This window comes from Ranitomeya variabilis, chromosome 2, assembly GCF_051348905.1.
Source record: "Ranitomeya variabilis isolate aRanVar5 chromosome 2, aRanVar5.hap1, whole genome shotgun sequence".
NCBI classification, from domain to species: Eukaryota; Metazoa; Chordata; class Amphibia; order Anura; family Dendrobatidae; genus Ranitomeya; species Ranitomeya variabilis.
In genome coordinates, this window is record NC_135233.1 from 463160338 (window position 1) to 463177376 (window position 17039).

Consider the following 17039-nt stretch of genomic DNA (forward strand, 5'->3'; position numbering starts at 1 on the left):
ATGCTGATATAACATGAGTAGAATCACCACAATAGAAACACAACCCATTTTTCCGTCTAAAATTCTGCCGCTCGCTTCGGGACAGAATTCTATCACACTGCATACTCTCTGGCGACTTCTCAGTGGACACCGCCAGATGGTGCACTGGTTTGCGCTCCCGCAAACGCCTATCGATCTGAATAGCCATTGTCATGGACTCATTCAGACCCGCAGGCACAGGGAACCCCACCATAACATCCTTAATGGCATCAGAGAGACCCTCTCTGAAAGTCGCCGCCAGGGCGCACTCATTCCACTGAGTAAGCACAGACCATTTACGGAATCTTTGGCAGTAAATTTCCGCTTCATCTTGCCCCTGAGATAGGGACATCAAAGTTTTTTCTGCCTGAAGCTCCAAATGAGGTTCGTCATAAAGCAACCCCAAGGCCAGAAAAAACGCATCCACATTGAGCAACGCAGGATCCCCTGGTGTCAATGAAAAAGCCCAGTCTTGAGGGTCGCCCCGGAGCAAGGAAATCACAATCCTGACCTGCTGTGCAGGGTCTCCGGCAGAGCGAGATTTCAGGGACAAAAATAATTTGCAATTATTTCGAAAATTCTGAAACCCGGATCTATTCCCCGAGAAAAATTCCGGCAAAGGAATTCTCGGCTCAGATACAGGTGCATGACAAACAAAATCTTGCAAATATTGTACCTTCGTGGCGAGATTATTCAAACCTGCAGTTACACTCTGAAGATCCATTACAAACAGGTGGACACAGAGCCATTCAAGGGTTAAGAGGAGGTAAGAAGCAGCTAGACAGCAATTAAGGGCTAGGCAGCAAAACTCTGAGGGGAAAAAAAAAAAAAAAAAAAAATTTCCCTTCAACACTTCTTTTTCTCCTGCTTCAGCCCAAACAATTAACACTTTGATGGCCGGTCAAACTGTCATGATCTCAATGGCAAGAGAACATAGCATAAGCATATATAGGAACTAGCTCTTGGAAGATGGGAACTGAGCTGACCATGAACTAAACCTAACGCACAACTAGCAGTGGCCGGGTAGCATGCCTACGTTGATTCTAGATGCCCAGCACCAGCCGGAGGACTAAATAAAGCTAGCAGAGGAAAATATTAGTCCTAGCTCACCTCTAGAGAAATACCCCGAAAGGAGACAGAGGCCCCCCACATGTATTGGCGGTGAGTTGAGATGAAATAACAAACGTAGTATGAAAATAGGTTTAGCAAATTTGAGGTCCACTTACTACATAGCAGAAGACAGAAAGGACACTTTCATGGTCAGCTGAAAACCCTATCAAAAACACCATCCAGAAATTACTTTAAAACTCTGGCATTAACTCATAACACCAGAGTGGCAATTCCTGTTCACAAGAGCTTTCCAGACACAGTAACGAAACTACAGCTGTGAACTGGAACAAAAATGCAAAAACAAACATGGACAAGAGTCCAACTTATCTAGTAGTTGTCTAGGAGCAGGAACAAGCACAGAGAGGCTTCTGATAACATTGTTGACCGGCAAGCAACTAACAGAGCAGCAAGGTTATATAGCGACTCCCACATCTTGATGGGAACAGGTGAACAGAGAAGATGAAGACACCAGTTCAATTCCACCAGTAGCCACCGGGGGAGCCCAGAATCCAAATTCACAACACCGGTCTCTTCCTCATCTCTCTTCTCAGAGGGTGTAACCTGTCCCGCCTTTCTGTGGCCCCCGCTACGAGATGAAGATCTGTGATTTTTACTCGGCTCCTCCTTACTGCACTCTTTTCCCTTTGCGCTCGAGTCACAGTCTGGATAGGAGTCACCCCCTCTCACTCTGTCATACTGGAACAGCAATTTCCCACTTAAACAAGTGTCAGACCCACACTTTCTTCCAGTCACCCGGAACTCTGGACTATCGACCTTAGGTGTCGCTATCTCGTTTTCACATATCACACGATCCGGAATCACTACAGCCGCCTGTTGTGGTGGGGCTCCCTTAGGGTCATTCTGGATCCTTTTTGAGCAATCAGACACTCCCCTTTCCTCCCACAAGTCCCAAAACCTTTCAAAGTCCTGGCCTATTACAACAGGGAATGGCAAGTCTGAGACTACAGGTACATCATGGCTGGCAATAATAGTGGGCGTCTCAATGATTACCCTGGACACCGGATAATCCCTAGCCACCCCATGAACGCAGTGGACTTCCATCTTCCTTCCGGGAATCAGATAGACAGGGAGTGTGGCGCTCACCAGCGTCACCAGGCTCTCTGAGTCCAGAAGTCCAGTCACGCACACTCCATTGACTTCTACAGAACAGCTCTATGTCATCTTGTCAGACGAAAAGTCAGTACAATATTCTGAACATGCGCTGTTCGAACACTGAACCCGGCAACAGTCCATCAGCGCATTCGCCGCCGCCCCTTTTTGGGCCACCACCCCTATTTGGGTTGCCGCCCCTTTTTGAACTCCACCCCCTTTTGAGTTACCGCCCCCCTTTTGGGTCACCGCCCCCTTGTGGGTCATTTTCTCCTTTAGGGCCACCACCCCATTTAGGGACTCCACCCCCTTCTGGGCAACTACCCCCTTTTGTGATGCAGCCCCTTTTTGGCCAACCATAATTATTTGGGGTCACCGCTCTGTTTTTGGGACTCCACCCCCTTTAGGAACACCACCCCACTCTGGGACACACCCTGTGGACTTCCCCACAGTACTCTCAAGCCCCAACAGTTCCACAGTATATATCTCTTTAGGTTGGCACTGGCCCCTTAAGAGTCTGCACGACCTAGTCCAGCAATGTCTTTTCCGACACCTCACCAGTTCCTATTGGTGCTACCATAGCTCCCGCTGCAGACACAAGCCACCGGCACCTCCGGCTGCCGATCACAAGCCACTGCTGCTGCCACCGCAACTCTGGCTGCTGCAGAACCTCTTGCTGCAACTGCACTGCACGTAACCACAGCAGACTTCGTGGACCCGCCGATCCACAGCAAACTTCGTAACCCCGCCGAGTTACCGCTAGACGCCTTCAGTCTTCGTGGCCCCGCCGAGCCACAGCAATTTGATCAGAGAAAGAAAACAGAGAAAAAAAAAAAAGAAATACATGGACTCGCCGGTCCACAGCAAGCACCTGCACATGTGCTTTAAAAAAAACAAAACACAGTCTCTCATTGACCCCGGTCAGTATCACACAGACTCCTGTCTGTTACACACCCGGCTTTACAGCCCAAACACAGTTTCTCACTGACCCCGGTCAGTATCACACGGACTCCTATCCGTTACCTGTTGGTGGCGGCCACACAGGTTCCCGGATCCCTCTTCTCCTCAGTGTTATCCCAAAAACAGCACTGACCCCCGTCAGTATTTACTCACGGTTGTGTAGACCGTCCACTCTTCTGGCTCAGACCAGCCAGCGCTGCAACATGTGTTCCTTGGATCATTGCCCGCACCAATTGTAAGGTTTGTACTCGCTCAGGTGCGTTGGAGGAAACAGGAGGCACATTCTCTTTAATGTCCATGTGGGTTTATTTGCTCCATAAACCAGCAAGGCAGCAACAAAAAGGAAAACAGCCCGTATATCAGGCCGACATAGCATAAAAGTCCATAGAAGAGCTCTGCTCTTCTCAGGCCTGACGGCACACAAGCTGTGCAATGTCCAGCACTCAGGCTCTATCTGAAGCCACAAACACAGAAGGGCTTCTTCCTCTCAATACACAGACTCCTGTCTGTAGTGTCCCGCCTGGACATGTGGAAATCTGTCCACCCTGACAGACTCTCAAACACTTACTCCATGTGCTAAACACTAACCTGTCTTTTATGGATCTAACCACACCCAGGAACCCATCACATGATTAGACATGTGGTTATGACATCACCACAGGTCCTGAAACACACATAGATAGGCATGGTTATGCCCCTTACCTAGGGGTGAGGTATATGGGTAGCCAGACCCTCCCATCTCTCATAGCTACCCGTAACCCGGACCCAAATATACTAAGTAACTCCTTATTGCTTTATGTGCAAAAACACTCCGGGTTACATCGCAGGGAGCATCCATCCCTGTGATACATACCTCCCAATAACCACGTGACCACCAGTCACACCACAAAATATATATACAGTATATATATATATATATATATATATATATATATATATATATATATACATACACACGTGCATAAAAATTTATATATATGTGACCAAAATAGAATTCATTAAGAAAATGCCAGTGCTTAAAAAACTCTCCTAATTAAAGTGCAAATATATGGCCAAAGAGCAAAATGGTAAATAAACCAGCCACAAAATTCCAACCGATATGACGCACCGCTGCCCCTGCAAACACAACTCCAACGCACGTTTCGCCTTGTCCAGTGACTGTGCTTATTTGTTATAGACACTGTTTGGCTCTGGCAACTCAGTGACTTTGGCCGCAACACAGGTTGCTAAAGGTTGCTGTACGCTGCTGTTACATTGCAGCATGGTGCAAGTGAATGGAGTTCAGTGTTTACACTCTTTCCCCAATTTATCTAGAGTGGTATTCTGTACGCCATCCTTGATGAAATGTCCGTGGAGTAAGATGTGCAAAATTCATTAACTGACACAACACCTCTTAATTTGGTGCATCTTTCAAGTTGCCATGTGCCACTGTAAAAAATGCACTCCAGTGAAGAGCGAGCGTAAATCATTGTAATTTACAGCACAAATTACGATTAATTTATTGACACCATTTGACAACTTCATGGCGTCATCCACTTTTTAAAAAATTGAAGGAAATTGGCCACAACTGGCATAAAAATTTCTAAAGTCGCAGTGTATCTAAGAATTGTACAAAAATATTGTTTGTGACATCTCGAGTAGTTTTTCCGTGAACTCCTACTTCAACTGCTTGCTAAATTGTCCCTTGCGTAAGCTCAGATTTATTTGACCTAATGAGACATGTTCGCAGGGGTTGTTTTCAAGAAACAATTTCCTTAATTCTGGGGTTACGCAGCAACTTTGGCTGCAACATCTCTAGATGTTGCTGCTACATTGCAGCTCAATATAAGTGAATGAGGTCACGTCGCAAGGGAACTTAGACATACAAGTTGCCTGTGTTGCCCGGCCTAAAGGAGTTGATCGGTTCTATCGTATTGATGACCTGTCCTTAAGATAAGGTCATCAGTATCGGATTAGTTGGGTGCAACACCTGGCACCGGCTCAGATATGCCGCATGGAAACAGTGGATGGGGAAGGAGCAGCCCCAGTTCCAATCTCATAGGAAACAAGTGCTCGGCTGGATCGTTCATTTGTATGGGTGAATCAGGAGAAAGAGCTTTTGGCTTGATAGATCATTCCCAATTTTATCATACATTTGTAGGAGGATCTACAGAGGAAAGGCATTACATAGACATCTAAGAAAAAGGTGGAGGCTGTACTGGTTTTCACTAAGATAGACATGTCAAGAGAGCCAACCTGCACTCTTTAAAATGAGATATCGGCGGTGGCACTGTTCGAAATTTATGCAAAAATAATGTTAATTTGCAAACAGTCTTGAGAAGAAACCAAATCTATGTAGTCTGATCATGGAGCCACTTCCAGCAAAGAGCGGAACTACAGAGTAAGGCTTCAGTCTCAAGTACGAGAAAAACAGACCGATTTATTTTGATCAGAGTGTCTTCCCTTTTTCTAGTACTTGGAGAAAAAAAGTTTCTCCACCTTCTCTTATGTGAATGTCCTTGTAAATCTGACTGCATTTTAATGACATCCGATATTTTTCTCGGACCGATACACTTGCGTTGCTGATATTGATCAGACCTTCAGATCAAAATTAGATGTGTGTCTGCGATTTTCCATGGACTGCTCGGTCACGAAGATTGTGAATAGTCCCATAGACTATCACAGGTATGAGTGCAATCTGTGAAAACCATGTATAGTACGGTACTTGAGGAGGAAAAAGGACTTCCGAATGTTGCCTAAGATGGCACAGTAACTGTAGTCTGTTACTATGAAGACACCCAATGGAAGGACATTTTTAATCAAGGTGTTAGTCACTACCAGAGATGTAGATTATCTAAGTTACAATTCATTTGACACTAATATGGAGTCAAAGGAATCTCCTGATCTTCAGCCTTCACCCTTGCAAGAAGGTGTTCACTTTGCCAGAGGAGGACACTCAGGCTCGATCCCCAGGAAGGTCATTGGTTGAAGGTGACAGGAGAAGAGGAGATAATCAAAGTGTGGTATATTGGAAGATGAAACAAGCAATTAGTTGGGGATCCAAGGCAGAAAGGAAAACCACAGGGATAATCAGGAACAAGGTCAGGATGAGGGTCAAATTTAGGATCCAAAATGCTATAGCAGAAGCACATGAACAAGAAAAAAGACATGTTAGCTCTTAAAAAACCACAGCAGGTTGCAAACTCTGTAAATGTACCACCAGGCTTGATGTCATTTTCGGGAAATTTAGCTTTAGCAATGTGACACTGCTGCCCAAATCTGCTGGGCCACGGCAAAGAACAAGAGCAGGAAACCCGTTGAGAGCCATCGGCTGTGGCAATCCGCAGAAGCGCGTCTACTAACTAGAGCTTTCAATAAAGTTCAATAAACCCAATAATCCAAAAGTCACCTGTATGGTCAGAGTAGAGTGTTTTTCAGAAATTTTTAGGTTTCATCCCTAGTGGAGTGTCAAATGTAGATGTTGTTGGACAGGAATGAGCATGACGTCCGTAACGAGCATGACGTCCGTAACGAGCATGACGTCCGTAACGAGCATGGCGTCCGTAACGAGCATGGCGTCGGTAACGAGCATGGCGTCGGTAACGAGCATGGCGTCGGTAACGAGCATGGCGTCGGTAACGAGCATGGCGTCGGTAACGAGCATGGCGTCAGGAACGAGCATGGCGTCGGGAACGAGCATGGCGTCGGGAACGAGCATGACGTCGGGAACGAGCATGGCGTCGGGAACGAGCATGACGTCGGGAACGAGCATGACGTCGGGAACGAGCATGGTGTCAGGAACGAGCATGGTGTCAGGAACAAGCATGATGTCAGGAACGAGCATCACGTCACACTTTGCAACATTTGCAGGGGATGTTAAGAGTTTCGTGTCCTAGTGCTTTGCTTCATTTCCAAAAGACCCTTGTTATGTCGTACGGACCCCATTGGTCTGCTGTTTGTGTATGATCACATGCAGATCCATTGCAGAGATTTCTGTAAATTAAGGTTAGGGCTAAACAGAGGGCCCGGGTCGTCGCTTTACAGTGGCAGCGAGTAACAAGCAATCACTTGAGTTTGCAAGGCATTAACTTGTTTCCTCCAGCTAAACAATAAGTCAGATTAACGCATCTTGGAAATATTGATGATCTGGTACACATTTGCAGGGGGAATTGTCCAAGTGAATTGAGCGAGGCCAAGCACGCCTACTTTGAATGTGGCCGTAAATGGGCAAACTTGGCCGCTCGCTCCCAACATCAGCACCTTACGGTGCAGGGGCTGTGAGGATTGAAAAGTGCGCAGACTTTAGAGTGGCTGCAGACTTTCATCCCAAACCTAGACCAGCCCTATAATCATTGCAGAAGTATAGGTATTTCCAAAGCGCTCACTTACTGTTCTTGCTACTGTATCTTTTATTGTAAGCATCTGTTTCTCATAGAAAATACAGGTGAGAATAAGTGGCTCTTATCTGTTCCCTGCTTGCTTCCTCGTGATGCTATTTATGTAACTAACTAATGCAAATTAGCGTTCACTTAGCATTTAGCACTGTGTGTATAACGGCTAGTACGGAAGCTGCGATCCATCTAAGCCCGAAAGAAAACCTAGAGATAATACCTTGGAAAATATATGGGCATCATATATTGCAGTTGCAGGCATCAGAGGAATACGCAGAGATATGAGGGGAGGTGCTTCCCGTCCCGTCTAGGTAGTAAGAATGCCTTTCTGTCTCCGCTAACTTTGTTTTCCAATTTTGGATATTTTTTTTTAAGTTTTCAGAACAACCTGTCAACACGAACAACAGGCGCTGTCCACCTTTATAAATTTTTTCTAATGCATACATTTTGGGTTAAAAAAAAAAATGTTGCAATTAATTCTCTTTTACGTTCAACTTTGATAAAGTCAGATGCAAGAGTTAGGCTGTGTTCACACATTGCTTTTTTTTTTGCCGCATTTTTAATGCAAGTTAAAAGTGTTTTTTTTTTTTTTTTTTTACAGCATCAGCAAAAGCAATTAAGTTTTAGAAATCTCACGCTCACGCATGTTTTAGTTTTCGTGACGGAATTGGAAAACTTCAGTGTTTTTAAAATTTCTTTTGCAGTTTTTTTTACCCATGGAAAGCAGTGAGAAAGTGCAAAAACGCAACTAAGTGTTTTTGCAGCGTTTTTTGGTGACTAAAACTGACTTTATAAAACATGCACTGTAGACAAATCACCCAAGTAATCTGCACCAAAACACGCAGCAAAAAATGCAGTGAAAGTGCTGCAAAATGGCTGTTTTGAACGCCGCTTTTTTACCGCCAAGAGATCAGATTTTGTTTGCTGAAGCGCTACAAAAACACAAATTATAAGTATAGCCTTGCAAACTCAACCATTAGACCAGCAGAGCTCACTGACAGATTCTCAATTAACTCTTCAGCCGGTAATAGATGGGCTACAATTTTTTAATGAAACCTAATTGCAAAATTATTATTTTTTAGACCCAAAAACATGCATTTAAGTAAAAAAAAAAAAGTCTTATTCGTTTCATTATTTTTTGTTATAGTGAATCTAACAGAACATGAAGATAAAGTTGGGATGGAAGACTTTGAACTGCTAAAAATCCTGGGCACTGGAGGTAAGAGCCGATGTGTAATGTCCAATATATATACATATATATATCCGGGATTGGCATCTGAACCGTCGCAGCTACAGCCACAAAATTTTGCACAGTCACACGTCTGGACCCCGAGAGCGTCATAGGCTATGTTGTGATGTGAAATTTTAACCCCGTGCTTTCCAATTCACCAAACAATTTTGCCCCTATCTACATAATGGGGAAAAAGTGAAAGGAAAAGTGTTGGAGGCGTCGCAGCTACAGGCACAAAATTTTGCACAGTCACACGTCTGGACCCCGAGAGCGTCAAAGCTATGTTGTGAGGTGAAATTTTAACCCCGCGCTTTCCAATTCACCAAACAATTTTGCCCCTATCTACATAATGGGGAAAAAGTGAAAGGAAAAGTGTTGGAGGCGTCGCAGCTACAGGCACAAAATTTTGCACAGTCACACGTCTGGACCCCGAGAGCGTCAAAGTTATGTTGTGAGGTGAAATTTTAACCCCGCGCTTTCCAATTCACCAAACAATTTTGCCCCTATCTACATAATGGGGAAAAAATGAAAGGAAAAGTGTTGGAGGCAAATTAACAGCTGCCAGATGTGAACAAGGGGGACTTAAAGAATGAGAGCGATGGCCCCAAAGAGTATATACTGTACAGTTGCTAAGGTGGGGCCCCGACATGGGATAATCACCACACCACCACGGGGATATGAACACACACACAAAATGCGCCACACACTACCACGTGCTCGAACACATATACCACCCTCAGCGCACATTTCACCACACATACACCAACCTCGCCACATAAAAGTCGAAACACAAAAGTCGCCGCTCAAAACTCGCCACGCGCAAAACTCTCCACATGCAAAACTCGCCACACGTGCAAAACTCACCTCATGGAAAACTCGCCACACGCAAAACTTGCACACGCGGAAAAATTGCCACATGCACAAAAGTTGCAACACATGCAAAAGTTGCCTCACACAAAACTTGCACATACTCAAAAGGCACCACACATAAAACTCGCCATGCGCAAAACTTGCTGCACACAACTTGCTACACTAACCTGTCACATGCAACTCGACACAAAAAGTTGCTACACGCATGTCGCCACACAAAACTCATCTCACAAAAGTCGCTACATGCATGTCGCCACACGCAACTCAACACACACAACTTGACACACGAAACTCGCCCTAAAACACAGACAAGTCTGGTATTATCCTTCAAAAATAAAAATCTGTTTAATAAGCAGACAAACTACAAGAGCAACAAATGTACCATATAGGAATCCGGCAGCTGTCAGTCACATGACCTGTCTATTATGTGTATGTGTGAGCTAATATATACTGCCAGGGGGTGGGCTTACTGTTGGCTGGGGATTTATCAGGCTGCCAATTTAGCTTACAAATACTGAGGTAAAAATACTGACCAAATAACGTGTGAACGAGGTCTAATACAGGAGGAGATGACATACAGATATATACTATATACAGGAGGAGATGACACACAGGTATATACTATTTACAGGGGAGATGACACACAGGTATATACTATATACAGGAGGAGATGACACACAGATATATACTATATACAGGAGAGATGACACACAGGTATATACTATATAGAGGAGGAGATGACATACAGGTACATACTACATACAGCAGGAGATGACATACAGGTATATACTATATACAGGAGGAGATGACACACAGGTATATACTATATACAGGAGCAGATTACCTACAGGTATATAGTATATACAGGAGGAGATGACATACAGGTATATGCTATGTATAGGAGGAGATGACATACAGGTATATACTATATACAGGAGGAGATGACACACAGATATATACTATATATAGGTGAGATGACACACAGGTATATACTATATACAGGAGGAGATTACATACAGGTATATACTATATATAGGAGGAGATGACATACAGTTATATACTATATACAGGGGACATGACACACAGCAGGTATATACTATATACAGGGGAGATGACATACAGGTATATACTATATACAGGAGATGACATACAGGTGTATACTATATATAAGGGAGATGACAAACATGTATATACTGAGGTGAAAATGAGAGGTGTGAGGTGAAAATGAAAAGGTGTGAGTGCAACATGAGAGGAGTGAGGGAAAATAGTGGAGTGATCGGAAAATGACAGACGTGAGGTCGAAATGACAAGTGTTAGGGGGGAAAGAGGAGTGAGGGGGAAAATAAGAGGAGTGAGGGGGAAAATGAGAGGTGTGAGGGAGAAAATGAGAGATGTGAGGGGGAAAATGAAAGTTGTGATGGGGAAAATGAGAGGCGTGATGGAAAAATAAGAGAAGTGAGGTGCTATAACTAACCACAGATATTTACTATGCCCAGGCAACGCCGGGCTCTTCAGCTAGTGTATATATATATATATAATGTCCATTATATCATGCTTTCTTGGTCCATGACTGTAATTGATGCAGGCGGAGCTGAGTATTGGGGGCTTTTCGGATTCTGTGGAAATGCTTGGTCATAAGCCAGAAATGGCTGGGACAGGAGACGGCCGCACACTAGTGAACAAGGCTTAAGACTTGTGTAGAAACTTGATTCCAGCTCACCCAGTTGCTCCATGCTCAATCAACCTGGGGCTCAGACTCCGGCCTCGGCCTGGCCTCACATCAAGGAAAATAGAAAATATGGAGTCCGGCTCAACAGGACTGGATTTTCCTTTTCTTTTTATTTTTCAAAAGAAATTATAGTGCATACAAAAGTCATGAATAAGACTGCCTAGTGCAGTCAAAATGCTTCGACTGGGTCATGTCGACCATGTAATTTTTTTTCTTTTGTATGCACTGCAATTTCTTTTGAAAAAGAAAAGGAAAATCCGGTCCTGTTGAGCCGGACTCCCAATTTTTTCTATTTTCCTTAAAGGGAACCTGTCACCCCGGTTTTTCATTCGGAGATAAAAATACCGCTACATAGGGCATGAGCTGTGCTTTACAAAAGTGTTTTTTTTCTACCCTGATTCCCCACCTAAGCTGCCGAAATTACTTACCGCGGGCTGCTGCGCGTGCGCAGATGGAGATCGCGGCGGCCATTTTCCTGAAGCCGAGATGCGAACTCTGCTTCAGGAAAATGGCCGCTGCGATCCCCATCTGCGCACGCGCGGCATCCCGCGGCCATTTTCCTGAAGCCCCGGGCAGCAGAGCGCTCCCAACTGCGCACGCGCGGCCACAGGAAGATGGCCGCCCCCACCGATCACCAGGGATATAGCGCAGAGCGCGCTGTTTTTCGTCACCTGCGCAGTCGCAAACCACTACGCCACCAACGGAAACCTAAGCAAGATCTGGGGGAAGAAACAGCTTTGTCACCACGCCCCTATGACCAGACCAGCATGATTGACAAGCGAAAACGGCGACTTTGGTAAGTAATTTCGGCAGCTTAGGTGGGGAATCAGGGTAGAAAAAAAACACTTTTGTAAAGCACAGCTCAGGCCCTATGTAGCGGTATTTTTATCTCCGAGTGAAAAACCGGGGTGACAGGTTCCCTTTAAGACTTGTGTACCTTGATAATTGCTTCACTACATGACATACGGTTTAACATTATTATCATGCAAAATGAAATATTAAAATGCAAAAAAAAATCTACTCTCGCTTCTGCTCATGTAATATTTGTTTTTCTTTCCTCTTGCAGCATATGGGAAAGTTTTCCTTGTACGTAAAGTAACTGGCCCAGATGCAAAACGTCTCTATGCCATGAAGGTTCTGCGCAAAGCAGCGCTGGTCCAGAAGGAGAAGACTGCGGAGCACACAAGGACTGAGCGCACGGTCCTGGAGCACGTGAGGCAGAGCCCCTTCCTTGTGACCCTTCATTACGCCTTCCAGACAGATGCCAAACTCCACCTGATACTAGGTAGGCAAATGTGATATTCGACTTAATATTAACCAGCATTCTCCATTCATGGGTAAAATCTGTTTTCAGTGAAGACAGACTTTCCCATTACTGAGATAGGAGGTGACAGTTGGTGCTCGTAAAGTTCTATGGAGGACGTGCAGTAGAATGTCTGTGTCGGCCTCTAGCCCCTCAATAAAATTTTAAAAGCACCAACTGCCATCTCCTATCCCTGTAATGTGGAAATCTGTCTTCACTGAAATCAGATTATACCTTTGTATTTAGTATGAATAATCAGTCCTGGTGGAGAAAGAAGCCGATCTCACTGATACGATTTATTAAGGAGTTGCTTATTTCCATGTGTAATATTGATTTATGAATTAAAAATTATAACAAAGGTTGCGGTTTTAATCAAAGTACAGTCATGATAAGCACAGCAGTGTCACAGTACAGCCATAATAAACAAGTGAGGTTATAATACAATGATAATAAGCGCAGCGATGTCACACTGCACTGATAATAAGCTCAGCGATGTCACACTGCACTGATAATAAGCAGTGATGTCATACTGCACTGATAATAAGCAGTGATGTCATACTGCACTGATAATAAGCAGCGATGTCACACTGCACTGATAATAAGCAGCTATGTCACACTGCACTGATAATAAGCTCAGTGATGTCACACTGCACTGATAATAAGCACAGCGATGTCACACTGCACTGATAATAAGCTCAGTGATGTCACACTGCACTGATAATAAGCACAGCGATGTCACACTGCACTGATAATAAGCACAGCGATGTCACACTGCACTGATAATAAACAGCGATGTCACACTGCACTGATAATATGCTCAGTGATGTCACACTGCACTGATAATAAGCAGCGATGTCACACTGCACTGATAATAAGCACAGCGATGTCACACTGCACTGGTAATAAGCTCAGTGATGTCACACTGCACTGATAATAAGCTCAGTGATGTCACACTGCACTGATAATGAGCTCAGTGATGTCACACTGCACTGATAAACAGCGATGTCACATTGCACTGATAATAAGCAGCGATGTCACACTGCACTGGTAATAAGCTCAGTGATGTCACACTGCACTGATAATAAGCTCAGTGATGTCACACTGCACTGATAATGAGCTCAGTGATGTCACACTGCACTGATAATAAACAGCGATGTCACATTGCACTGATAATAAGCAGCGATGTCACACTGCACTGATAATAAGCTCAGTGCTGTCACACTACACTGATAATAAGCTCAGTGATGTCACACTGCACTGATAATAAGCACAGCGATGTCACACTGCACTGATAATAAGCTCAGTGATGTCACACTGCACTGATAATAAGCAGCGATGTCACACTGCACTGATAATAAGCACAGCGATGTCACACTGCACTGGTAATAAGCTCAGTGATGTCACACTGCACTGATAATAAGCTCAGTGATGTCACACTGCACTGATAATGAGCTCAGTGATGTCACACTGCACTGATAAATAAGCACAGCGATGTCACACTGCACTGATAATAAGCTCAGTGATGTCACACTGCACTGATAATAAGCTCAGTGATGTCACACTGCACTGATAATAAACAGCGATGTCACATTGCACTGATAATAAGCAGCGATGTCACACTGCACTGATAATAAGCTCAGTGCTGTCACACTGCACTGATAATAAGCTCAGTGATGTCACACTGCACTGATAATAAGCACAGCGATGTCCCACTGCACTGATAATAAGCACAGTGATGTCACACTGCACTGATAATAAGCTCAGTGATGTCACACTGCACTGATAATAAGCAGCGATGTCACACTGCACTGATAATAAGCACAGCGATGTCACACTGCACTGGTAATAAGCTCAGTGATGTCACACTGCACTGATAATAAGCTCAGTGATGTCACACTGCACTGATAATGAGCTCAGTGATGTCACACTGCACTGATAATAAACAGCGATGTCACATTGCACTGATAATAAGCAGCGATGTCACACTGCACTGGTAAGCTCAGTGATGTCACACTGCACTGATAATAAGCACAGCGATGTCCCACTGCACTGATAATAAGCACAGCGATGTCACACTGCACTGATAATAAGCTCAGTGATGTCACACTGCACTGATAATAAGCACGGCGATGTCACACTGCACTGATAATAAGCTCAGTGATGTCACACTGCACTGATAATAAGCTCAGTGATGTCACACTGCACTGATAATAAGCTCACTGATGTCACACTGCTCTGATAATAAGCTCAGTGATGTCACACTGCACTGATAACAAGCTCAGTGATGTCTCACTGCACTGGTAATAAACAGCGATGTCACATTGCACTGATAATAAGCAGCGATGTCACACTGCACTGATAATAAGCACAGCGATGTCACACTGCACTGATAATAAGCACAGCGATGTCACACTGCACTGATAATAAGCTCAGTGATGTTAAACTGCACTGATAATAAGCTCAGTGATGTCACACTGCACTGGTAATAAACAGCGATGTCACATTGCACTGATAACAAGCAGCGATGTCACACTGCGCTGAAATAAAGTCAGTGATGTCACACTGCACTGATAAAAAGCACAGCGATGTCACACTGCACTGGTAATAAGCTCAGTGATGTCACACTGCACTGATAATAAACAGCGATGTCACATTGCACTGATAATAAGCAGCGATGTCACACTGCACTGGTAATAAGCTCAGTGATGTCACACTGCACTGATAATAAGCTCAGTGATGTCACACTGCACTGATAATGAGCTCAGTGATGTCACACTGCACTGATAATAAACAGCGATGTCACATTGCACTGATAATAAGCAGCGATGTCACACTGCACTGGTAATAAGCTCAGTGATGTCACACTGCACTGATAACACTGGTCAACAGCATTTTTGGTGCCAAAGATATTTCATCGAATTTAGGGTATTTTTGGGGTGCTGATTCTGAATATGTCATCAGTTTTGCCAGATTGGCTCAAGTTTTTGAGATTTTTGGTATCTTATTTATAGCACTTGTTGGTAAATGCGACGCATCATCTCATTAATTTCTTTGGATTAGTACTTGAACTGAGCAGTTCTCAATATAGTTTTGTGTTAATTAGTGTTCTAAAAGTTTGTTCATAGCTTGATTTTTGCACTAACTTTATGTTGTTGTCTGTTTTCCAGTGAAAAGCATGAACTCATCAAGAAGAAGTTGTCTTAACGATCCAGACTCATTCTGTTACATTTGTGGTGAATACACACTGTTAAAACATAGAAGAAACATAACAGACTTCGTAAAAAAAGTGTATTTTGCCTATTTTGGGGTTATGCTTGGGGACCAAGACAAGTTTTGGGCACCACACATAGTGTGCAAAGCATGTATCGAATTATTACGAAAATGGAGCAAAGGACAAAGAAAAAGCTTCAAATTTGGTGTTCCAATGGTGTGGAGAGAGCCAAAAAATCATCATGATGACTGTTATTTATGGTAAACACAGGTACAGGCACATCTTCACAATGAGGGACAGGCCTTCTTGCAGATTCCATGTTACTCCCATTTTCGTTTCTTATGCTTATTGAATCCTTGCACTTGCACTGCACAGAAATAACAGTCATCATGATGATTTTTTGGCTCTCTCCACACCATTGGAACACCAAATTTGAAGCTTTTTCTTTGTCCTTTGCTCCATTTTCGTAATAATTCGATACATGCTTTGCACACTATGTGTGGTGCCCAAAACTTGTCTTGGTCCCCAAGCATAACCCCAAAATAGGCAAAATACACTTTTTTTTTACGAAGTCTGTTATGTTTCTCCTATGTTTTGGCAGTGTGTATTCACCACAAATGTAACAGAATGAGTCTGGATCGTTAAGACAACTTCTTCTTGATGAGTTCATGCTTTTCACTGGAAAACAGACAACAACATAAAGTTAGTGCAAAAATCAAGCTATGAACAAACTTTTAGAACACTAATTAACACAAAACTATCTTGAGAACTGCTCAGTTCAAGTACTAATCCAAAGAAATTAATGAGATGATGCGTCACATTTACCAACAAGTGCTATAAATAAGATACCAAAAATGTCAAAAACTTGAGCCAATCTGGCAAAGCTGATGACATATTCAGAATCAGCACCCCAAAAATACCTCAAATTCATTAAAATATTTTGGACACCAGAAAAAAAATTTTTTTTTGTTGACCTGTGTAATAAGCTCAGTGATGTCACACTGCACTGATAATGAGCTCAGTGATGTCACACTGCACTGATAATAAACAGCGATGTCACATTGCACTGATAATAAGCAGCGATGTCACACTGCACTGATAATAAGCTCAGTGCTGTCACACTGCAC

At 43.7% G+C, this 17039-nt stretch overlaps 1 protein-coding gene across 2 annotated transcripts in view; it reads left to right on the plus strand.

Annotated features, from left to right (window-relative positions):
* LOC143806708 (ribosomal protein S6 kinase alpha-4-like) overlaps positions 1-17039 on the plus strand; it is a 138706-nt gene that overhangs the window by 30049 nt on the left and 91618 nt on the right. For both annotated transcript variants that reach the window (XM_077287528.1, XM_077287529.1), the window contains exons 2-3: positions 8716-8787; positions 12465-12683. In XM_077287528.1, the coding sequence (XP_077143643.1) occupies positions 8716-8787; positions 12465-12683 (291 nt within the window). The remainder of the gene's footprint in view (positions 1-8715; positions 8788-12464; positions 12684-17039) is intronic.